The sequence below is a fragment of the Diabrotica undecimpunctata genome, chromosome 7 (assembly GCF_040954645.1).
Source record: "Diabrotica undecimpunctata isolate CICGRU chromosome 7, icDiaUnde3, whole genome shotgun sequence".
In the NCBI taxonomy this organism is placed as follows: Eukaryota; Metazoa; Arthropoda; class Insecta; order Coleoptera; family Chrysomelidae; genus Diabrotica; species Diabrotica undecimpunctata.
The window spans coordinates 54,435,727-54,462,234 of NC_092809.1; the positions used below are offsets into that span (position 1 = coordinate 54,435,727).

The 26,508-nt window shown below is 33.6% G+C and overlaps 1 protein-coding gene across 1 annotated transcript; it reads right to left on the minus strand.

Annotated features, from left to right (window-relative positions):
* Nucleotides 1-14,027: 14,027 nt before the first annotated feature.
* Nucleotides 14,028-23,078, minus strand: LOC140445365 (uncharacterized). The gene is made up of 2 exons (XM_072537344.1): nucleotides 22,535-23,078; nucleotides 14,028-14,867 (listed from the first exon to the last, which is right to left on the minus strand). The coding sequence occupies exons 1-2, from the start codon at nucleotides 22,947-22,949 to the stop codon at nucleotides 14,068-14,070; spliced, it is 1,215 nt and encodes a 404-aa protein (XP_072393445.1). The 5' UTR covers nucleotides 22,950-23,078; the 3' UTR covers nucleotides 14,028-14,067.
* Nucleotides 23,079-26,508: the final 3,430 nt, after the last annotated feature.

A 26,508-nucleotide genomic window follows, 5' to 3' on the forward strand; every position in this document is an offset into this window, starting at 1 on the left:
TTTAAAATATCTGTTATTTTTCTCACATTTTTATATAAAGCAAATTGTCCATTTATGTTTGAATTATTTCTTCTTCCAATTCTCTACGATTTACTCTTTTTTAGTAGTTCCAATCCATTGGCCATTTATTCCGTATCAGGCTTAATCTTTAAATATTCATCTCATCTTCTTCTATAGCCTGTTTGCATCTACTATAAATAATTGGCCGAAACATTTCTGCTATTATATTTGTCTGTACTCTCGTCTAGCTGAATAGCAAGGTATGGCGATTGTTTTACTGTACCAACTACCTGGATTTTTATGTCTTCGGCCATATCATCAATGCGACGTTTCACAGTATTGACAGAAAGAGGCGTTTGAGATAACTTTTGCTTACTCTGCGTTTCAAAAATTATATCAGCTGCCTTTAACAAACACGGTTTAACAAGAGTCTCTCGAATAATGTGGCTCTTCTTTTTTTTAGCAATCAAAAGTGATAGCTCATATGAAGCTTCAAGCACTTTTTCAGATGACTGAGCCGTAGAACCAGTACTATCCAACTTCATGCGTTTTATATTTTCAAATGTTGTAGCAAAAATGTCTTTGGTTTGTCCTTAAAATAATTATATTTGTATCCTCTACTGGACAATGCCCAGAAGCATGTGATATAGTGTCTCCCTGTCTAACTACACTTTCCGATCTTATTTTGCTTGGTGTTAGAACTTCTGCTACGTTTATTTGCAAAGTTTCATTATAGTAGATATATTTTAGAACCATTTTTTATCTGAAACCAATCCTTGTGTTATTTATTTATTATAATCCGGCCCAAAGTACCAGCGATTTCTTTGACGTCATCTGTCAATCGTGTAGATCAGAAGTTCCAAATTTTTTTATACCACGCCCCCTTTTGTTGAATTTAAAGTTTCTCGCGCTTTCCACCCCTTAACAATTATAAATAACACAATAAAACAAATAAGTATTACATAGAAAACAAAACATTTATATTTATGACCTGAGTTATTTTTTTCTAATTTATTAAAGGAACTAATATATTTTTATTAAAAATGTATAATAATAGACAAATTAACAATTTTTTAACCCAAAATCTTATTAACTAACAAAATAATATGTGTTACATAAACGTAACTCTAGGTCATTACACTACCGTAACTAAAATAAAATAAATTCTTAAGAAACACAATGAAATTTATATTATAACTATAATGTCTTCATATGAAAAGTATAATTGCAGTCAATACACATGCCGACATCACATTTATTACACATTGTTCGAGTACTACTGCCACACCCCTCTCCTGTACAGCGACGGCTTTTGTTGTTAGGTATAAATATTAAAAGGTGATTGTTTTCATCGTACCTTAGACGATCTGAGATTCAATTAAGCGAGACACTAAATATCGAAGAACTGGGTCTTCCTCCATGCTTTGCAGCATTTGTATATTTTTTAAGATGTGACAGAGCAATACATCTTCTGAAATCTAATTGTAAATCTTGTTGTAGTGGTTCTTGTAAAGTATCCAGCTATTACTAATACTTCATCATTGAAGATACACCACCAGAACTTCTTTGAACGGATTTCAATTCTTAATGTAGATATGTTTTGGTCCATTAAATCCGTTCCTCCCATATTATTGTTATATTTGGCAATTATTTGCGGTCTTGGAATTTGCACATACTTTTTTTCTTTTTTGCTTTATCTACGCACAGTTCCCACAGGCGCAGCACCATAAGCTGTAGACGCAGCAGCCACAACGTTATTGTCTACCCACTTTAGGAAAAAAATACCATGATCGCTGTCGATACATGAAGCAAAACTACCACTGTCCAAATTTTTTAATTCTTTTTTTCTCGGTAGTGGACAAGTTTTAGGAATTCTGTCATCCCTAAAGGTTCCCGTAATATTATATCCTTTTTAATTCAAGTAGTTGAATACGTTTATATTAGTGAAAAGTTTATCTACATAGAAATATATATATATACACCGGTACTTAGGCGCCACGCCCTTCCGGTAGGGATCTATGGAGGAGTATCACCTAGCCGCAAGCCCTTATCTCTTGCCGCACTGCTCCACCATAGGCCGATCAGACACCAGCATATTCTAGTCTAAGCCGCAGATTCATTTAGAATTTTAAACTGCTGCGTTAGCCTTTTTTATTTTTCTGTACACTGAGCTGGGGCTCGATCCCACATCCACAGAACCATTCGAGAGTGAAGCGAATAAGAATCGGCCGCCTAGCCCGCTTGGCTATCTGACCGACCTGTAGTAAAGTATTCTTATCTACATAGAAATAATAAAGGATATTCTTTATGTGGTATTTGCTCCAACATTTTTTAAAGCGGAGTAGTAGGTTTTCCAAAGGTTGCCACAAGTGTGGTGAGGTGTAAAATTTAAAATCTAGAAGATATCCATTGTAGGAATGGAGCGCCCACATCTTGAAACCAAATCTAATTGACTTTGCTTTTATAAATTGCTGCACTCGTACTTGCCAAAGTATCGAATCATTGACTCTTTATAAGAAGGTGCTCAACGGAAACAAAATGTTTATGAAAATTATTTTTTAACATATTTGCAAGCGGTCGGAGTTTAAAGAGTTTGTCATTAGCATCTACTTTGGAGTTATCTGCACAGTGTGTAAATCATATTATCTGAGTGAATTTTTCCCTTCTCATGCCATTATAAACTGCAATTCGCATGTCAGGCTGGCTGTCAAAAAATGTCGCTTGATAGGTTTGCAGTCGTATCCACTCACGATTAAAATGGCAATGAAACATCGAATTTCTTCCGCCGTAATTTGAGGATCTGGACAGTTTTTAAAAATGGCATACCTTCTTGTTTCTGTTACTCTGGATAATATTATCATCTAACATTTTTTCGAACAGAGCAACAGGATCTTCGATATCTTTTTTATTACCTTACATAGGAAAAGGACGTGCATGTGACGGAACTAAATCAAAATTCTCGTTCCAGTTGATTTTACTGTTTAGCTTAATTTTTTTTGGGATATCGTCCCACTCTTCCTGCTTTTCAAAATTCTCATTTTCTATAGCTTCTCCGTCTGTATTTTGTTCGGATGCATCATCTGAAAGAGCTTCATCATCATCACCATCTCTATATTTTTAAAATCTAATTTTCACTTTGGACAGAAGTTGACGGCCAGTTAGATTGTCTAAAGTGTCTCCCTGATCCTTATTTCCAGAATCCTCATCCGTTAATTCACTGGAATCTGAAGGATCAATGACGATTTCATCTGCGTCATCTATATGCTAATTCTATTGCTTCTTGTAGAGTTAAACTTCGTCTAGAAAGAAATAAAGAGTATTAATACATACTTCAAGGTTGAAAAGGACACGTACTCCAGAGAGTCTGTAGAGTTACATATATTATGTAACTCTACAGTTCAAAGCTGTTTTTATCAAACATGCACAAAGTATTTTATAAATTTTTACAGACAACAACAAAAAAGCATTGTTTAACAGTGTTTATGCATTTGACTCTAAAAATAAGATTTTTGTAACACTTACTCGAAACAAATGTTATGCCCCATGATAGTTGCTAAATTATATCTGATTCAGACTGCAGTTACTCACTCTCTAAGACAACTATCAGCTTGAATTTGGAATTTAGAATGCTTTTTATGTTTAATTTGAATGCCTTACACCGCCATCTACGTGATTAAAGCCAAACTGAAACTCCATGTACAGTTTGCTAAGTACCTCTGCAAGCGTTACATAAAAGTAACACTAGGTCATAATGGGATACTGTCATAAGATACAATAATATAAGTTTTTATTAAATACATAACTCTGCCTGAATTGGTGTGGGGTGAATTGAGTAGCTCTATAACCGATGCAGCCGGTCCCAAGCCCGGATAAAAGAGGAGGGATAGAGGAGTAACACCTCTAAAAAAAAAAAACCAGGGTTCAGCTGACCCGGCTGATAGCACCCTGTGAGGGTCCCTGCCTGGGGTACGGGTGAAAACCGGTCAACGGTCTCGAGAGCAGAGGATGGCTGGAAAAGTCACAATGGTCAAGAGGGCGGAAGAGCCAACAGCGTCTGATCCAGAATGGGCGGCTGAAGAAAAGGTCCTCCAAACGGGGGCTGTGGCGTTAGGAATTAGCAACCTAACACACAGAAAAACGTAAGGGTAAGAAGAACGAAAATCGCAAGATGAAAAAGCCAAATACGGAAACACATCCCCGGGTGGAAATCCACACCTCTGATAGAGGCAGCCCCATCGGATACGGGGGGGGGGGGGCAATGTTGCGAAGAGTTCGGAAGACCCAGTCTTATCAAAGCTCAACCAAAAATCGAAACGAAGAAAAGATAGAACATTCATATGTGCAACATGGAATATACAAGGATGGAACAAAAAGGCGACGGAAGTGATCAAAGAGTTTAAAGAAAGCAACATCGACTTACTAGTAACAACAGAAACCAAAAAGAAAGGAAATGGAACGGAAACAATAGAAGACCATATCCACTGCTGGAGCGGAGTTAATAAAGAATGTAGAGCAAAGGCAGGAGTAGGAATACTAATCAAAAATAAGTGGAAGAACAGGGTTAGAACATGGGAACCAATCAACGAGAGAATAATTAAAATGCATATTATAGACATATACGGTAAAGAGACAGTGATACTCGGAGTATATGCACCAACAGACGATTCTCCGAGAGTAGAAAAAGAACATTTCACGGAACAACTCCAGAATCAAATAGAGCTAATTAAAAAGAACGTGGAGATAATTATAGCAGGAGACCTTAACGGCAGAACCGGAAGGAAAGAAAACGATAAAGTAGTGGGGAGATTTGGAGAGGATGAACAAAACGATAACGGAGAACGTCTGATTGAATTATGCGAATTAAACAACCTAAAAATCACCAACGGATTCTTCAGACATAAAAATATTCATAAATATACATGGACGCAAGAAACACGAAAGCTGAAATCGATAATAGACTACATAATAATCAAACAAGATACCACAATAAAGATCAAAGATGTGCGAGTCAAAAGAGGAGCAGAATGTGGAACGGACCATAGACTACTGACAGCAAAAATGGGCATTAATTGGAAACATAACAAGACCCCCTCCACAGAAGAACCGTTGAACACTATAAGAGAAAAACAATACAATATAGAACTACTCCAAGAACAATCAATAAGAGAACTATACCAACAACGTCTAGACCAAAAATTAATAGAATTTAGATACGGCAACATCGAAGAAATATACGAGCATATAAAGGCGAGTATAAAGCAAGCAGCATTCGAAGCCCTTGGGGAAAAAGAACATATAACAAATAAACAGCACTATAATGAAATAAATGAACCAACAAAAAGAATAATTGAAGAAAAAAAGCAACTATACAGAAAATGGCTGACTACAAACAACGATGAAGTTTATAAAGAATATAGAGAAAAAGATAGAGAAGTGAAAAAACAAATAACACAGCAAAAGAACGAAGAATGGGAAAGAATCTGCTTAAATATTGAAACATATATAGGAGGTACAAGAACTTCGGAGTCATGGAAAGTACTGAGAGGATTGAAACAAAACTCAAAAGAAAAAACTAAATTGGGAAATATACAGGACAAAGAATGGAAGGACTACTACAAGGAACTATTAACAGAACAAAGACCACAATTCATTGGAAAAGAAAACAGGCGAAGACGAAGCAGATTCCCACAACAAGAAATAGAAATAACAGATAGGGAAATGAGAACGGCCATAAAAGCAATCAAAAATAAGAAAGCACCGGGACCTGGAGGCATCTCACCTGAGCTTATAAAATACGGATCAAAAAAATTACACCGGATGATACAATGGATATTTCAGAAAGCCATAAATGGAGAACAGCTCCCAAAGGAATGGACGGTGGCATATATGACATCTATATTTAAGAAAGGAGATAGAAAACGATGCGAAAACTACAGAGGAATAAGCGTAATATCATCAATAGGAAGATTATATGGGAAGATACTGCGAGAAAAGATAGAGCAAGTGATAAAAGGCAAAATCGGGGAGGATCAGGCAGGCTTCACGGCAGGAAGATCATGCATAGACCACATATACACACTGGAACAACTGTTGGAAAAGAAAAAAGCAAAAAATAGAGATATACACTTGGCATTTGTGGATCTGAGAAAGGCGTATGACTCTGTACCAAGGTCAGAACTATGGGAGGCAATGTACAAATTAGAAATACAGACGGAACTCATAGAAGCTACAAAAGCTCTGTATAAAGAAAATAAAGTGTCCATTAAAATGTGAACAAGAATCATAGGAGACTTCACCACAACAAAAGGGCTCCTGCAGGGTTGTTCCACATCTCCAACCCTATTCAAAATATACTTAGAGAAAGCCATGACTACATGGAAAAGAAAATGCGAAGGCATGGGAGTACCGGTACGGAACGAATACCTATATACGTTAAGTTTTGCAGACGATCAAGTAGTGATTGCACAAGACCAAGACGACCTCAGCTACATGATGAAGAAACTACAAGAAGAATATACCAAGGCTGGCCTAGATATTAACCTCGCGAAAACAGAGTACCTATCTACAAGTGAAGAAGACATAGAAGATCTACAGATTGATGACAACGTAACAATCAAAGGAAAGGATAAATTCAAATACCTGGGGTTCATAATCACGAAAAAGGCAACAACAGAGGAAGAAATTACACAAAGATTACGACAAACAAGAACAGCAATCCGACAACTTAACTCAGTATGGTGGGATAGACACCTAAATATGAAGACAAAAACGCAGATTTATAAAACATTAGTGCGAAGTATTATGACATATGGGGCCGAAAATTGGATCATAAACAAGAAAAACAGCAGTAAGATAATAGCAACAGAGATGGAATGCCTGCGAAGATGCTGCAGAGTAACAAGAATGGATAGGAGAAGTAATGACGAAATAAAGCAAAGAACATCAATAGAAACAGACATACTAACATTTATAGAACAAAAAAGACTAAAGTGGTATGGACATGTAAGAAGAGCTAGCGACAGCAGATGGATAAAAAGAATAACCGAATGGAGCCCCATAGGAAGGAGGAAAAGGGGACGACCCCGAAAATCCTGGAGGAACGAAGTAGACGACGCCATGAGTAAGAGAGGACTAAACGATGGAGAATGGAACAACAGAGAGAGAGATGGAAACGGTTGAGCGAGGGAAGGCAGTGAATACTGTAGAATCCCTAAATATATATATTAAATACAAAAATTTTTAATATAAAAAATATAGATTAGTTTGGTTAGTGAGATGCATAGGCTTGAATTTCCTTTACTAGTATGCCTATTCGTGGCTGAGTCTTAGTAAGTGCACAACGCAAGTCACTAGCAACATCAAGTTTATTCCGAAATTTGTTTTAATTGCCACAAGTGTTGAAAATCCTTTTTCGCACAAATAGGTGCTTTATATTGTGCTTTAATAGGTGCTGCAAATACACTTTGAAATATTTTAACCAAAATAAAGGTTTGTCCATTATATCAAAGTTTTATTTGTCATAGGAATCATGTTTTATTTGGAAAGCATCTTCTTGAAGTGATTCAGACAGGGAGTCTATGTTGACATGGAATGGGGGAATTGACATTCGGAAAATACTATCGTCACACGTGTTTGGGAAGTATTTCTGGAACTCTTCAATTAGGCTTTTCAAACTGTTTGATATTTGGAATTTTAAACTTGATCCTTCATAAATGTCCTTGAAACGTGTTTGTTGTGAGATTGACTCCACTTTAGGGAAACTCGAATAATTCCAGGGGTTTACTAATATTTTACGCCTCCAAAGTTTCAATTTTTTAATATACATCTTAACCGGATCACGATGAGTAACGATATTTGAGTCTCCACCCAGCGGTTTTAGGTTAAAGCTGTTCAACGAGTCAAAGATGTCTAACAAATAAACCAATATTACTTGGGTATAATGTTTTTTGAAGGCCACGCTTAGTTCATTCTGCAGCAGTTTAAGTCAGCATTCAGTTTTTTTGAAAGAGTTTTTGCTGCCAAGGCTTGTCGATGTATAACACAATATATCCTAGTCACATCAGCATTTGCCTCTTACTAATTCTGAGCGAAAACCAAGCTTAAAGGCGGGCCATCCGTACATAAACCGATCAGTTTTTACCAAAAGAGTTCATGTTTGTCAAAAAAATCTGACACTGCTTTCATAACATCAATAGCTTTTGTCGTGGTGTACAACTCTGTAGAAAAGAGTAGCTCGTCTTTCATTCTTTCGTTTTAAATACACCAAACATAAACAATTGACTGAAAACATTGTGTTATGTCTGTACTCTCCTCTAGCTAAATAGCAAAATATGGCGATTGTTTTACTGCATCAACTACCTGGTTTTGTATGTCTTCGACCATATCACCAATGCGACTTTTGACAGTATTGTCAGAAAGGAGTGTTTAAGACAACTCTTGCTTATTCTGCGTTTCAAAAATTGTATCAGCTGCCTTTAACAAACGTCTCTCGAATAATATGGCTATTATTTTCTTTAGCAATCAAAAGTGATAGCTCATATGAACCTTCAAGCACTTTTTCAGATAACTGAGCAAATTTTGTAGCAAAAATTTCTTTGGTTTGTCCTTAATAGAAATATGTTTGGATGAAAAATATCTTTTAAGACGATTAGGTCTCATTGCATCATTGCTTAATACTTCATAGCAAATTACACACTGAGGATGTTCAACATTATGTTTACGCATACAAATAAACCCATATTTTGTCGTCTCGGGGGAATTAATAAGGGTCTATACACCTTAAGATCTTTGGACGCTCTCTAGGGGGCTTCCAATAATGCTATCGAATGCTCCTCTACCCAAGTCGATTTACTGGGTATAGACTTGTAAAAGTTTTTCTTCGATGTCTTGCCTTAAAAAATGCAAGATATTTCTTACATGACAAATTTTTCGTCGAAATAAAAAACACCAAGTTAAAGTTGAAAAATAACTCTTAGCCACAGAGTATAGAAAATTGCAAGAAGCAGAGCCCCAAGAGCACTAAGCTCTGGAGAGCCCGTTAGGGACTGACTTGGCTGACCTGAAAATTGCCAATATTTTTTATATTATGTGCTGTTCGAGCGATAAATAGGGATTTCCAGGTCAAGAGCCAATAGGAAAATTCGAGGCGGGCCGATGCGCATTGGAGTGCGTACTAGTCCACAGACTATGTCTTTAATGACAATTTGATATAATCATCATTATACTTTTACAATTAAAATTTCACAACATGTACGCTTTTATAATGCAAAAATACGTGCAAGTTGGGCCGAGGTATCTCAAACAACTGAGTCACAATTGATTAGCTGCGGTTAACTGGCCTGCGTCTTGGGTTGGGAGGGAAGGAGGGAGGTAGTGCTTGGAAACGCTCGGTTGTCAAATGCGCGCTATTGTTACTTTGAACGGCTCACATTCCATTCTTTCAAGCATTCGATTTCAAATTTATGTGTACAGTCAGATGTTACAGTGGTCTGTTTTAATTTTCTAAACATCAAGGTTAATTTAGAATTTTAGAAAGACCACCTAAATTTAATTTAATTTTTGACTTGTCTCGCGCCCCCCTCCTGACATGTCCTCACTTCCCCGGGGGGTCCCTCCCAGTTTGGGAACCCCTGGTGTAGATGGCCAACCCCTGCATCTTCTGTCAGCTCGTGGTCTCGTAGCGAGCGTTTTATTTGTCTTTGGAAAAATCTGCCTTTGCTTGCTGTAGCCTGGGTTAAGGAAAGTGTTTCGGCGCCGTAAGTCATGACTGGAAGTACACTTTGGTCAAACGTCTGTTGTTTTCAAATAATTTGACATGTTGCCCTTGAAGATGTATGATAGACCTTCATATGCGGCTCATGCTAAAGTGATTCTTTTTTACTTATCAGAAGTTTTGGATGTTCCCGGAAATTTGGATTTTATGGCCTTAGTATTTATATTTATGAACTAATCCTATTTCGTTGCAGTCGACTTTTGAATTTTAGCTTGGTACCAGATTTGTTATGTATTGTGTCTTTTCAAAATTTATGTTTAAACCAACTTTAATGACCAGACCGGTACAGACGGCCTCTAATTTAGTAACCATAGCTCCAGACTCTTTTAAGTTATGTGTTATCAGAACAATGTCATCCGCAAATCGTACGTGGGAGAACATTAAATTCCTTGGCTTTTCACTTCAATTTTTTGAAGGCATGTTCCAGACCTGCCGTAAAGAGTTTGGGAGATAACGTGTCTACTTGCCTGATTCCTCTTTTGGCTTTTTTAGATTTTGTATCCGTGTGTAGTCTTTTGGTCATAGTTGCATTACTGTTGTAAATATTCGCGAGCAGTTTGGAGTAATGATAGTCTATGCGACTTTCCTCCAACGCTCCCATTACGCTGTTAATTTTTATCGAATCGAATACTTTCCGAAAGTATACGAGAGCTCGATCCAATGGTAGATTGAATTCGATGAATTATTCTATAATCCCTTTTATGCAGTGGAGGTGGTCGTTGGTGTCAAAGTTTTTTCTAAAACCTGCCTGTTTCCTAGGTTGGTAAAAATCTAGTTTTGTTTCCAGTACATTTGTTATTATTATTGTAAATAACTTGTAGAGGTGATTTAACAGGCTTATGGTTGTTTAATTCTCAAGGGCTGTTGGATCGCCCTTTTGTGTAATAAAATGGTAAGTGCTCTGTGCCACCTTGTAGGTATTTCACTTTGGTGCAGAACAGTTTCCTTATAGTTGAACAATTTCCTTATAATTTTTTCTAAAATCTGTCTTCTCCAATCTTCATAACTTCTATAACGATATCATCCACTCCTGGCGCTTTATTTCTTTTTTTTTTCATTTCATTTTTATCAATTCCGATCTTTGGTTGACTAATTTTTTTCCTAAGTTGTCTATAAAAATAGATTTTTGTATTTTTTTACTTATTTCCTCCAAGTTCATGATGTTCTTTGCTTCTGTTACTTTGCATTTTTCTCCTCTTCTATTAAGGCTTGTGTTTTTGGACTTATTCTTTCATTATATAATTTCTTTTGGCAATGTATCTTCTGGCTTTCCTCTATAGCTTCTATAATAATGCCATTTAGGGTATTAATATTTTTGTCTGGGTGTAATATTATTGCTTTCGAGAATGCTGTTGATGTGTTCTTCAAATGCATTTATATTACTAGACTCACTCTGTTCAGGTATGTGTAGATTTCCTTTTGATCATGCGATATCTCTCTTTCTCAAGGTCTATTTTTAACCACGCTTTTACCATTATGTGGTCGCTACCTGTAAAAAACTGATGAAGAGCTGTAACAACTTTTTAGCCAAACAAAAATTTGCCTCTTGTCAGTGATCATAAAATCTAACTCGTTCTTAGTTGTTCAATTCGGGCTCCACCACGTCCATTTTAGATGTTCTTTTTTGTAGAAGAAGGTATTTATTAAAAATAGATTTTTTTCCAGTTTCTTAGTTTAGCAAAACAAAGTAAAGTTTTGCCGCGCTCGTTCCTGTTTCCCATACCAAATTTTACCAGTGATGTTTCTGTCTCATCTACCTTTCTCCCAATTTTTGCGTTGAAGTTACCTCATATTAAATTTCAATATAACAGGCGTATTGGTCTGTAGTTTTTAAGTTTATGGCTGTCTCCTTTCTCGTGTAGTAAAAGTATCTACGCATTTTGCATTTGCAAGTTGGAATAGAACCCATAAAGAACACCCTCTGTGATACTGCTTTATTTAAAAAATCATAGAAACAAAATTAAATAATATTTTTTTTTATATTTTAAATTGGATGTGTACTTACAATATCGATAGTGTATCCAATATGAGAATCCAATAAGTCTAGAAGAGGTAACAGTTTATCGAAAATAAATAATTGTTAGCATGTTAAATGTTGGGTCATATTTACATATAGACACCGGCTAATATAATTCGCAATATCTAATAAGATAGTAGCTAAATATACACAATTTGAAAGAAAGGACATTTACAAGGTTACGTTGGTTTTAAATGATGAAATAACACATAACCAAATAGGTCATATCCTTATTGATACAAGATACTGGAAAGATTCGAACGTAGATTTGAGGTTCGAATCGGTTTGTAAATGCCCCTTTGTCCGCTTCTTGTCGATCGACGATGATAGGTATAATAAAAGGTTGAAGTTGTGGAGTAAAGGTGTTGATTTATTGACAGCTACTGTTAATTACACAATATGATGCTCGTTAGGTAACTACTTATGATTGACTGTGTTCAAATGAGCTCAAATCCCCAATTTATATTCTCACAAATATTTCATACCTCAGCACAGAGGTTATTGCTTCTATGATACTAACCAACTTTTGAACTATTAGCTTACATTACAATTTAATCTAGACAATCATTGCAATACTTAGGACGTTCAAATAGAAACAATATATTATTCGACAATTCATTAACAGGTGAATGGACTTTAATTATTAAAATATTACTCGATATCATTTTCACAATGTCACTTATACACGGTGAAACTATAATAGATTAAGAAGTTAAGAATAATGTGAGATTACAAATTAAGGGGTTAATTTGTGATTGAACAGTACTCTAGTAGCATTATTAATTCGCGAAGTATAAGAGGAGCAGACAGCGATAGTGATCACTTTCTGGTAAAATCTAAGCTGAAAACATGAATAACTGTACCAAAGCTAAAGCAACAAGAACAAAGAGACAGGACATAGAATCTCTTTAAACACCAAATAAAGAACTGGATTATCATTAGCCATAAGCAATAGATTCCAATTGCTGGTAGAGGAAAAGCATAATGCAGACTTAGGACAAGCACTGCAACACGTGGCATCAGTTATAGAACAGGAAGCGAAAAAAACCACTGGAAAAAAGAGGACTCGTCCAAAAAGGAAATATTTTGAAAATCAATACGAAGAAATACTTAGAATAATATGAACACAAAAGCAAAATGAACAGTAACAGGGTAGTATTGCGAGAAATGGGCAAAGAATACGAAATCTTTTTCTTCTCACTATATGTACCATATACCCTCCCTACATCTATTAGTTTTTCTTGGTGTCCAACGTCTGTTCAGCATTCGTCCCTACGAATCCTCATTGCCAGTTCTGTTAATGCTTGATAATTTGAGTGTCTACACTCCTACTTCATACAAAAGTACAGACCAAATATAGCACTTAACCATTCTTCGCCTTAGTTCTAGATTGAAATGATTATTGCAAAGAAATGTCTTCATTTTCATAGAAGTAGTTTTGGTCATTGCTATTCTACCTTTTATTTTTATGTCTGGATTTAGTTTGATCGTTATGACAGTTCCCAATTATGTAATTTTGTAAACTTTTTCAACTTAGACTCTATTTAGTTGAAGCTGTGCATGAAATGTTTGAAATGACGTTTTGTATGTATTTTATTTTAACGTTTAAGAAAATATGATTTAGAATAAAAATAACTTCATTTGTCTTATCACAACTTACAAACTATGCGTGAAAATAAAAAAAATGCCACGCTTTTTCAACTTCTTTTTTATTTTTTCCTTAAAATTTTGGTTTTCCCTAAAATTATTAATTGTTAATTAATATTATGAGACATTAAACATGATTATTGTTCTGAAACTATTTTCTTGTGGGATCTTAAAGGAATTACTGTTTTAATTAGAATAAGCCATAATTAAAATTTAAAATAATTTTATTGACCTTTCAATTTTCACTTCGAAAATCGATGGTGACAGACGAAGAAATGACATAATATATTATTGAATTAAAATTTTGGTTTATTTCTAATGAATATAAAAGACCAAATTATTATTTCATGTATCATATTAACTTACCTTATACATAATAGTTCAGTTGATGACATTGTATAATATATTATGTATTATGATTGTTATGTAATATATTTATGATGGTTTCAGTGCGTCCTGGTATAAAAATTTACTAAAACTTAATTAGATATTACAGATAAAATAAATATCAAAAGATATTTGTGTTAGACAAGAAAAGCTGATAGAATTGATACATCACTTCTAAAGCACAAATAAAATAAAAAAAAATGATATATTTGAATTACTTTATTACAACAAAAAAACAATCAAATTACATCCAATCCCTTTCAGCAGCTTCTACGCATAATAAAATCATCTTTTTTAGTGCTATTGGATGTATATCTTCAACTGTCATCTCATTCAATTTTTCGTGATCAGCTGCCTTTCCTTTCTTTCCAAAAATAACGGTGGGTAGCATGAATAAAGTCCGTACAATGGCCAATTTTCCCGGTGCTCTAAATTCTTCCAAAAAATTCTCGAATGAAAAATCGTCAGTATATATATCCAGCTGTTTTAATATGCACATAAACTCTTCATAGTAATATTTAATTAGGCTATCAAGATTATTTTTGAGACAATTATATTCGACACTGCTGAAGAGAAAAAAAATTAAATCGTCAGCAGGCAAACCGAGTTGGCACATTTGAAAATCAACAAATTTATTTTTAACTGCTACATCGTTCTCGATAAGTTGCATCGTATTATTGATCCACACATCTTGATGTACTATTGTCAAAAATGTTCTCATATCGTCGTTATTAAATAACTTTTCCGGATTTTTCTCCATTGCTTTTGAAAAATTACCCAACATTTTCGTCAACTTGTCAGCCGCTTTTTTATATTCATCATTTGCATTTAATGTTTCTATCATTATTTTAAAAATCGTCGGTGGTTTTTTATCTTCTCTTTTTGGTGGTAATGAAATGGATATTTTTTTAACTAATCTCGTAAATTCTTCAGGTTCCAATAACCTGATCGCCAGCGGTACTGCATGGAACATTGCCAGATCTTTTAAAATCAGCTTAGATGTGGCCAAATCAAATCCCACATGCCTGTCCAAATTTTTGTATCCTAAAAATTATGAATTATAAATATAATTACTAAAAGCAATAACTAATGTATGTTACTTATTTAATGGACCAAAGTATTAATAAGGGTGTTAAATGACCGAGATATTTTAAGTTGGTTAACCGAGTTAGAAAAACTATTTGAAGACCAAAGAGATAACACCTTTGAGCTAGAAGAAGAAGTAAATGATGAACCAAGAATATTACAGCAGGAAGTTTATTCCGCAATAACACAGTTAAAGGATGGCAAAATAGCAGGCCCTGATAATATACAAGCAGAATTACTCAAACTAATGGACAACGACAACCTCACCGCAGATGGACGTGGAAAAGCCCAGATGGGAAGACGACAAACGAGATTGATTACTTTATCACTGATAAAAGATACATATTTACAGATGTGACAGTGCTAAATAAATTTGCGAAATCAAGCGACCATCGTATGGTGAGAGCCACCATTGTGTTAAATACCAACTATGAACGACACAATATGATAAAAAAGAAGCAAATAAACATATGGACACATCCAAACAACGAACAAAATTTTGAAGATCATATCGGTAAATTCCTTCAAGAAAAATCATCAACAAATGATATTAACATCCTAAATGACATAATAGTAGAAGCAATAACAGAAGCTCAAAAGAAATGCTGCCCAAAAAGCGTGAAGGAAGAAAAAATTAGTCTGGACACACAGAAAAAAATGGAACAAAGAAGAATACTGAGAAGCGACGAAAACTCTAGTAACGACGATATAAATAAAATAAACAAGGAAGTATCAAGAGAAATAAGAAAAGACCTAAAAAAATACAAAGATGAGAAAATCATCAAAACTATTGAGGAAAATAAGAGTATGAAAATAATGAGACGCAAACTCACAAATGGAAATAAACAAATTGTCAAACTCAAGGATAGAAATGGCAACATCACATCAAACAGAGAACATTTGTTACAAATTGTGGAATCATTCTATGAGACATTATATAGCAACCAATCGACTCTAGATATAGTTGAATATCAGCAGAGGAAGGTTCAAAATCAGGGTTCCGAAGATATCCCAGAAATCTCCTTGGACGAAATTTACAAGGCTCTAAAAAAGATGAAGAATAACAAAGCTCCGGGGGAGGACGGTGTCGTCACGGATACGATAAAGATAGGAGGCTCAGTACTGATAACCAAAATTCAAAAGCTCTTTAATCTATGTCTATGGAATCAAAATATCCCAACAAAGTGGAATAATTCAATAACTGTACTCTTACACAAGAAGGGAGATATAGCAGACCTGGAAAGATACAGACCAATCAGTCTCCTTAACCATCTTTATAAATTATACACCCGAATAATAACGAACAGATTAGAGACAAAGCTGGATTTTTACCAACCTCGGGAACAAGCCGGTTTCCGCCCTAATTACGGCACAAACGATCACCTGCAGTGCCTAAAAACCCTGATAGAAAAAACTAACGAATATAACCGTCCCTTGGCATTGATATTTGTAGACTTTAAAAAGGCGTTTGATACAGTGGAATTACCGTCCATCTTAAGAGCACTACAAGATTGCAGGGTCGACCACAGATATTGTAATATAGTTAAAAATATATATGAAAATGCCACAACAACCATAAGTCTACATTCAGCAACTAATAAGATAAAGATAAAAAGGAGAGTCAGGCAAGGTGATACCATGTCACCAAAGCTGTTCATTACCGTTCTTGAGTATGCATTTAAAAGACTAACATGGCAACAGAAAGGAATATCCATCGATGGAGAAAGATTAAACCATCTACGTTTTGCGGACGATATCGTGCTTCTGTCAGATAATCTGGGAGAGATCAAAGACATGCTCCAAGAACTGAATTACATACTACAAGAAACTGGGCTGGAGATAAATTTCGAGAAAACCAAAATGATGACCAATATGGTTCCCAGCGAAGAGATACAGATCAATAACAACAAGGTAGAATTAATCGATAAATACACATACTTGGGTCATGAAATCAGAATAACCAGAGACAACCAAACCTGCGAGCTAAATAGACGAATCACGTTGGGATGGGCGGCATATGGAAGGATAAGAGACATTTTTAAAACAAATACTCCAATTCACCTGAAAAGGAAGGCATTTAACCAATGCATCCTACCAGTCTTGACCTACGGAGCAGAGACCCTAACTTTAACGAAAGCTACTGCCGAAAAACTAAGGGTAACACAAAGGCGAATGGAGAGATCAATGCTGGGTCTGACCTTGAAAGATCGCGTGAGAAATGAGGAGATACGCCGACGAACTGGCGTTGACGATATTATACTGCGAATCAATAAACAAAAGTGGAGGTGGGCTGGATATGTTGCTAGAATGGAAGACGGAATATGGACGAAGAGATTATTGGAGTGGAGACCAAGAGCCGACAAGCGAAGTCGAGGCAGACCACCCACCCGACGGACCGACGACCTAAGGAGAATAGAAACAAACTGGATTGCAGCAGCTAGAGATAGAGAGAACTGGAGACGTTTGGAGGAGGCCTATATCCAACAATGGATGTGAAAACGGGGCTGGATGATGATGAATGGACAACGAATCAATAGCAATAATCGCAAAGATATTCAACAACATATACAACTCTGAAGAAATACCAACATATTGGCTGAAATCTGAGTTTATTGAACTTCCAAAAAAACCAGAAGCCAAAAAAATGCGAAGACTACCGTACTATAAGCCTCATGGGTCATCTAAAATTGTTCCTAAAGATAATTCATAAGAAAATCTACAAGCTGTGTTAAAGTCATATTTTCCCCAACCAGTTCGGGTTCACAAATACTGTTGGTACTAAAGAGGCTTTGTTCTCAGTACAAGTCTTATTCAAGAGATGCAAAGACGTTAACTGCGACGTATACGCATGTTTGGTTGATTACAATAAAGCGTTTGATTAAGTACAGCACGCCAAGATGATGCAAATACTTAAGAGCGTAGGCACAAAATTTCGGCCAATGCTTTTTAAATGCATTCATTTTTTTCGAATCCTAAGAAAACAAATAAGTATTTTTAAAAAATTTAAACGCAGAATGAAAGAATACATTATTACTGAGGGCCGAAAGTCCCTGAAAACGTTTATAATGTTTATTTTAATAAATTACAGGGGTGAAAAAAAAAAGAGAAAATTTAGTGTGATTTTTAATTTCAAATATTTTATTCAAAAAAACTTCTTGTTTATTCTAAGGGACTTCCGGCCCTCGGTAATAATGTAATCTTTTATTCTGCGTTTAACTTTTTCAAAAATATGTGTTAGTTTTCTCAGGATTCGAAAAAAATGAATGCATTTAAAAAGCATTGGCCCGAAATTTTGCGCTTACGCTCTTAAAGAGGCAGGAATTAACAGGCAAGATCTGAAAATAATTTGAAATCTTCAGTGGAATCAGACAGCAAATCTTAGAGTTAAAGGTGAACACACTGACTATGTGAAAATCATGCGTGGAGTGAGGCAAGGCTGTATTTTGTCTCCTCTAATCTTCAATTTGTACTCTAAAAGAATATTTATCGAAGCTTTGCACGAAACTGAAAAAAATATTCTACTAAATGGTTACCGGCTAAACAATATCAGATATGCAGATGACACCATAGTATTTGCGGACAACTTAGAAGACCTACAAGTTCTTATGAATAAAATCACGTATTACAGTCAACAATATGAACTCAATATAAACGTTAAGAAGACAAAGCTATGATAATTAGCAAGAAAAAGGTAACAAAAGGTCAACTCTATCCTCAACTACCTCGGTACCATAATAAATGAAGAATGGACCAACAACCAGGAGATTAGAGCACGCATCGGAAAATCTAGATTCAACTTCAACAAGATGGGGGCCATCTTCAAGAGCCACAACCTCTCTCTTCGTACAACAGTAAGAATGCTGCGATGCTACGTCTTCTCTGTCCTTTTTTATAATGTTGAATCGTGGACCGCGAACGAAGATATGTGCAAAAAACTGGAAGCATTTGAGATGTGGCTATATCGGAGAATACTTAAAATCCCGTGGACTGACCGAGTCACAAATGAGGAGGTCTTTAGAAGAATGAGTAAGAACCGAGAGGTACTGACCACTATCGAATCTCGGAAGATACAATTCTTCGGACATATTATGCAAAATGAATCCAGATATGCTCTCCTTCAAGCCATCCTGCAAGGAAAAATATTTGCGTAAGTAAGTTACGTATATTGTCATTTTTAAATACTTATGAATATTTCATTTTAATTAAATTTGTATTAATAATATTATCATTGTAAATTAAACATATGGGTAAGTAAGTTATGTATACCTATCGTCATTTTTAAATACTGACGAATATTATTTATTTAAAATCTTAGCATTTTTTATATAAAATGGTATATTAAATTAATATTAAGTACATTGTTTCTTTTTTAAACAACTGACCTAAATTTGGTTTAATGGAATCTTAGGTTAGAGTTTTAAAATATTCGAACTATAATCGTAATACACATCGCCTAATTAGCCGTGATTTTCTAGTGGACTAGTTGTTCGGATCTCACGTTGTGGCCGTGGTAACCCAGGTTCGAATTCTGGTCACGGCAATGTGCTAACATGTCACGGTGAGGCAATTTTTTGTTTTTTTTTTGTTAAAAAATATTTGAAAATATAAATTACTGTGTTTAAAACATTAAATGTATTTTGAACAAATTTTTACAAACAGGTGTATATAAAAAATACTCTAATCCGCTCCAAAAAAAATTGTTTTGAAAAAATTATTGTTGGAAACAAAAAATTCGATAACAGGGTATGATTAAAAATGATACTTTTGGTTATCTATATTCGCTCCGTGCGTGACTTTCGCGACACCTACCGCCTTCATCTGACTGTTTTGGACCTACCAATTTTCAGGTTAAACATATGACATATGTTTTACATTGTTAAATACAGGCGAAATTGACAATTATTAATAATTAACTTTTTAATTATATTTTTTCAGTTTATGTACAAAATAAATTTAGTATTAAAAACTGGGTTTCTCAAAATTCATCATAATAATATATCTTTTTAACCCCAAACGGAAAAGAAAGGGAAAAATCTAGTACTGGCAAATCAAGTTTTTCACGTGAAAGAGCATATATTTAATAACATTAATAGTAAAAGGTATGATATAAAAGCTAAAGTCATCAGGCAGTTAGCTTGAAGCCTTATAAAATATCATTTAAGGTAAATTATTTAAATATTTCCTATTTCAATTGCATAAAAATGAGGTTATGTGATATTTACTTTTTCACATTAATAGCACGGATCCATCTTTTTTCTTTTCTCTAATTTATATGTAATCTTTGGGAACCTATAAAAACTACACTTACTATTTTTGCTATTATTAGCACAATTAAATACGCAACATGTATTTGCACACATTTTTGATAAAATTTATGGGTAAAAAGATTCCATGATTCCAATTGTGTCATATTTCGCCGCTACGCACGCTGGCATCGTTTCAAGGTACCATGGTCACGCACGGAGCGAATAAAAATAACGATTTTACAAATTTTTAATGGAGTTTAGAATAAAAATTTTACAACAGCGATTTATTGCTCGGTTTTTGAAGTTATTATATGTCATTTTTAAATACTTATGACTATTGTATTTTAATTTGTATTGTATTATTATATTGAATTATGTTGCAGTGTATTGCATTGTATTTTTATATCAATAACTAAATAAACAATGAATTTTACTGCAGAGTATGTAAAAAAATTTTTTTTTGCATTCAACTCCTTTCATACATACCTATATGAAAAAAAAATTTCATTTTCATCAAAATATCATTATTATTTTGATGAAATCCTCCTATTACAAGTCAAATGTTATTTATATATAGCAAGTGATGCACCATATACCTATATACCTAATTCTGTTTCTCTTTCTGCTCTCTCTTACCTATAGCAGTACATTTAATGATTATGCAGATTGACTCCCATAAAAATTTGTAACGGCGAACGCGTGTATAGAAGTATAACATCTACCAGCAGTCCCACTGGACTGCCACACCCGTTTTTTTTTTAATATTTTTATATTTTTATTGTATGAAAAGAGTTTTATAAAGAAAGATTTATCGGTATCACTTTGCTACACAAACCAGTAAAAATTATTATAAAGACAGTGGCTCGACGCAGCTTTTTTACTTTAAACACTGCATTGAAATAGAATTAGTATTGCCGCAATTTGATGATGATAGTTTTGAAGCTATTCAAGACGCAAAGAAAACATAAAAAAATCTGAAATTAAAGTAGCAACTCGCCTGTATATAAATAATAATATATAAGTTAATATTTATCACATCTACCTTATTAGAAACACAAAAGGTACATTTATGCGAGTCAGTAAAGTAAGTAGATAATCTAAAGTCAAAAAGTAAATCGATACTTAGAAGCAATTGTCAATTAATGAAAAAAAGATGGTACAGTAGGCGGTACAATAGATTAGTGCGAAGCTTTTTACTGTTTTGTGTATATTTAAAAGGTAAATAATAATTTTAAAATTAAATAAAGTAATTTTATTATTTATTTATTATTTGTATTTTAAACAATTTATATTATATTAAAATAATTCAATAAATTATGTTGACTTTTGACGTATTAACAAAGCATATGTTGATTAATTCTGACAGACCTGTCAATTTTAGACGAAATATTAAATTAATATAATATAAACTAAATAAGTTGTTAAAAAATAATACTTTATTGTATTTATATGATATTATTTTTAAACAAAAAGTGTCATAAATTTAAACAGGTGAATCAGTATTGTTAATAATTGGATGAGATTTATGACTTTGGACAATCGTTACAAATGGAATCTTTTATTGACAGATATTCTTTTAATATTTTACTTCTCATTTAATGTCTGCTATTTTTTAATTGTTTTTCATACAGTTTTATACAGTTCATGACTAGAAATAAATTGATCGAGAGTAGTGAATCGATGTGAAGAAGAACTATTTTGTGACGCTACCCGTGACGCCTTCTTGTGGCGCTAGTTTTGTAACGCTCGCCTTAGATTTTACTATAAAGAAAAAGTAATACAACGTTAGTATGAAAGCTTCTCTTAAAGAAAACATGTTTTGGATAAGAATGAAGGTTTTTCGTTTTTTTTTTCTAATATTGTTAAAATTTAGACTTGGTTATTTTCCGAAGAATTACAAATTGATCCAGGTTTACTATCTGCCCTAAAATATGCTCCAATGACATCTATCGTTAGATAACGTTTATTTTCAATGTATAAATTAATTTAGGTGAACAAAGACATAGTTTTAAGATCGAAACTATTAATAAGCATTAGGGAATATTTATTAATGATAACGTTTTAAGTGATTAGTGCGTTTAATTATAAATTACGGATTATTTAGTTCTTAATTTAATATGTTATTAAAGTTTTTAATATTTGACTTTATTGCCTGTATGTTTTCTATATGTGAAGATTTTCAATAAAAAATTTGGCTATATATAAGCGCCTCTTTTTTTATTAATTTTGTTACGTGTTTATCCGAGTTCCATTTAAAAAATATTGAAAAAAAGTCACAATGTATTTATTACATTTTAAATATTTTTTATTTAGATACCACCAAATACAAATTAGTATATAAGGATTAAAAATAAATAAATAATAGTTTCTAGATCTTACCTTTAGCTACTAAATTTTCCAGAATTAAAACAGCGTCTTCATCGGCCTTGTCCGCGTCTCCCGTCAAGTTAATTCGACCCCCTGCAAAATCTGGATAAAACGAGGGGTAAGGTAAACCATGTTTTTTATGAAAGCGTTTTATCGCAGGAATTATGTCTTTATAAAATATTATTTCGTTTTTAGTTATGTTATACGTAGGTCCCATAAATTCATGAGTTATACACAATTTGGCCACCAGAGACAATTCTTCATTTTTACTACTAACTTTGTCTTTCAAAACTATATCAATTTTAATGATATCACTTAAATAGTTTTCTCCAGGTGCAGTTAAGTTACTTACTTTGGTATCCACTACAATTTTATTAGGACCGATGTAGTCGCTGACAAGTTCTTCAAAATTTTTAATCTTCTCCATTACTATAAACTTAATCTGTCTAACTATGCACTTGGTAATACTTTAATATAAATCGGGTTCTCCTTATATTAATTATACATGACAGATACAGATTAATACAACTTAGAAATTCACTTCCAATCTAAAATAAAAAAATAATTTAATTGAGTAAACACCTGTAAATACCTCGGATATGATAAAACTTATCTACAATTTTAGAGGATGAACATATTTCAATTATTAATAATAAGATAATATTCCGTTAGGCACAGAACGGTGCTGATTTATATAAACATTACTGCACACTACGCTAAAATTGTAACAGTAGTAGAAAAAAAAACTATTGTATCATATTTAAAATATCTATTTTCCTTCTCACATTTTTAAATAAAGCAAATAGTCCCGTATTAGGCTTAACCTTTAAGTCTTTTTCTCTTCTTCTTTTTTAGTATGTTTGCTTCCACTTCTAGATAAAGGCCTTCCCAGGAGTTCACTTCTCTTCTCTGTTGTGTCCTATTCGATGACATTGTCCCACCACATTTGCTTTGACGTCGTCTAGCTACCGTTTTTGAGGTCGTTACAACGACTCTGTTCTTGAGGTTTAAAATGTAATAGGTTTCTGGTAACCTTTTTGTTATCCTGTCTTACCACGCGTCATACGTCCACCTTCGTTAGGCTTCGCACGTTCTCATTTCGTACATGTTCTAGTTGCCATTGGATCACTGGTCCTTGAAAAGAACATAGTTTTTGCCTCGAAAATTGCAAACAATTGCATTTGCATTTATTTATCTTCTAAAAGAATAGTAGACCAACTCATTGATTCACATAAACACGTTAAACTTAGCAACGTGCAAGTAGAAGTCCGCAGATTAATAACTCCAGCATTAAGATTAGTAAGACTAGTTAACTCGAATGTTTGTACAACCATTCCAAACGAAGTTATAGAAGAAGAACTCAAAGCCATATCAAAAATGACATTTCTTCGAGTGGGTATGTCTGAGACAGAATATAACCATGTTCTGAGTTTTCGGCGGCAAATCTACATCAATCATTAGAAAACTTATTTATTTCTTACTATTACTTATTTCTTTTGATTCCACAACATATCGAATATACCTTTCTATAGATGAATTTAATTGTTCTAAATGTCGAACAATAGGACACCGAGAAGTTAATTGCATTCATAAAAGGGATTCGCCCAGTGAACAAATGGAAACAGAAGTACCTGAAAATCCTAATTCAAATAACCAAACCAATATACAGCTAACTGAAACCACCAATAAAACTCTTTCTGATGTAAACATTCCCTATAACCCTCCAGCTCCTACCCTATCTATAACTAGCAGCGATAACCCACATTTAAATGAAGATAAGGCCAAAAGACAATAATTATCAAATTCTCCAGATGTTTCTGATATTTCCACATCACAAGACGACTTTTCTGTTCCTAAAACATCTAAACCAAAAAAAAAGAGCCAAGTCGACTGAAAACACATTTGCTGTCCTCGAATCTATTAAAAACTTAATAGAACAAAAAAAACGCCCTTTCCTATAGGTTATTCAGAAATATGCCTATTTTTAGAAAATGCCACTAACTCTAAAAACTCTGAACTTATAGCAAAAGATTACACCAATGAAATATCCGAAATAATTGGCATCCTCACTTTTATTTACTCAAATATTCAAAATTCCTCTTTAAAAAGAACAATAACAACTATTAAGAAAAAATTATCCTCAAATTATTATTCATCTACAGAAGAATATGAAAAAGACACAATTAGTCACGGATATATAATGTCTGATACATTTTTAATTCAATGGAACCTAAACGGATTCTACACCCACCTTTAGCAATTAAAACTTCTTACAATTTCTCCTCCATTGTAATTTGTCTGGAAGAATCTCACTTTAAAAACAATTCTGTAACACTTAGAAATTATGTGCCATTTCTGAAAAACAGAAATGGAATGCATGCTAGTGGTGGAGTAGCAACTACCAAAACTGTTGAGTTTTGAAGTTATTAACAGGTTTACCTTTTTTTTTTTTGTTAAAATAATCTATCTTTAATTTTTTTTATCAAAATTATCTGTAACTTAAAGAGCAAAAAAGTTAAGTGCAAATTTATGTCACATATGTAGCATATTTGGCGCCCTCTATTAGCTACATGAAAGTTTGCATCAAATTATAATTTTCCGTATTTAAAAGTACTTAAATTTTTATACATAAATGTTTACTAACATGAAAGTTATAGCGAAAAATAAAATTTTAAATTTTCACTTTAACACCCTGTATCTTTCTTAATATCAACATTTTAGTAAGGCAAGTTGGCTTTAATCGTAATATTTTAAAGTGTTAGATTCTTGGTTTCTTTTTGTACAATTACTTAAGGACCGCCCTTTATATTTCATGTTTTTATTCGTCTTTGCTTTGCTTCGTATTTGCGTCTTTCGTCATTTGTAGTCTTTGGTATCAAAGTATCAATATTAGAACAGCTCAAAGTAAAATACATACTGCTGAAACAAATTTAAACAGATATATTTGCAGTATTTTGGACATATTGCCAGAAAAACAGAATCAATGGAAAAACTAATAACTCTTTAAATATCTCTGGTATTACCCTTGCACGACACATTATCGCCAGAGTAAATAACTAGTACAAGATTTCTACGTATTTACATCTATACCTGTATTTTAATAAGCAATGCATAGATGGCTCTGATATCCCAACTTCTTTTTTACAATTAGCACGTTGCTGATGTGTTTTGTTATTTTTTCTTCAAAACCTGACCATTGAGGAGAGCTATAAAAGGTTAGTGTTTTTTATATTACCAATATAAGTATACTATACAATAGTTTCAGAATAAAAAATATATTTTAATAAGATTAAGCAACTTTTGATGTTACCAATGATTTTAAGGGGTGGTCTAAAGAACCAAGAGTACTTACTGAATTTAAAATTAAGCAGAATTCAAGGGTTCGAAAGAAGAACTCTTCTGAAGAACCAGTAAATTTCGCTGTCCAAACCAACATAAATTTAGATTTGTACTTCGAAGAATTGAAAGCTCTCCTAGGAATTTTAATTTTAACGGGATTTAATAGTTTACCTTCTGTCAAAAAATACTGGTCTGCAGCTCCAAATTTTGATAATGAAAGTAATACTACTATTTGTCCTCTAAAGAGATTTTTTAAAGTTGTACGAAGTAAGACCTCGTATTAAAAAATTAAAAAACCTGTATGGAATCTTTTTCTAGGAGCAGAAATATTTCACATGATGAAAGTATGGTTGCCTTTAAAGATGTAAGTATGACCACTTTGAAACAGTACGTGCCAATGAAATCCATAAAGAGGGGTGTAAAAATTTGGGCAATGGCATGTGCTGAGACATTAATCAATTTTGAGGTATATCAAGGTGGAGATCCTGAACTGACTACCAAATATAGTTAGGAAATTTAGGAAATAGTTATACTGAATTTAATTAAAGTGTTTTAAAAAAGGGGACACTGCTTTTACTTTGACAATTTTTTTACTTCACTTCCTCTTATGAATAAGTTATCAGAACTAGGTTATTTTGGTTAAGGAA

Coding starts and splice junctions, on each gene's coding strand:
- LOC140445365 (XM_072537344.1), bottom strand. CDS start 22,949: ATGGAGAAGATTAAAAATTTTGAAGAACTTGTCAGCGACTACATCGGT. Junction 14,868..22,534: donor GGAAAATTTAGTAGCTAAAG/GTAAGATCTAGA, acceptor CATAATTTTTAG/GATACAAAAATTTGGACAGG.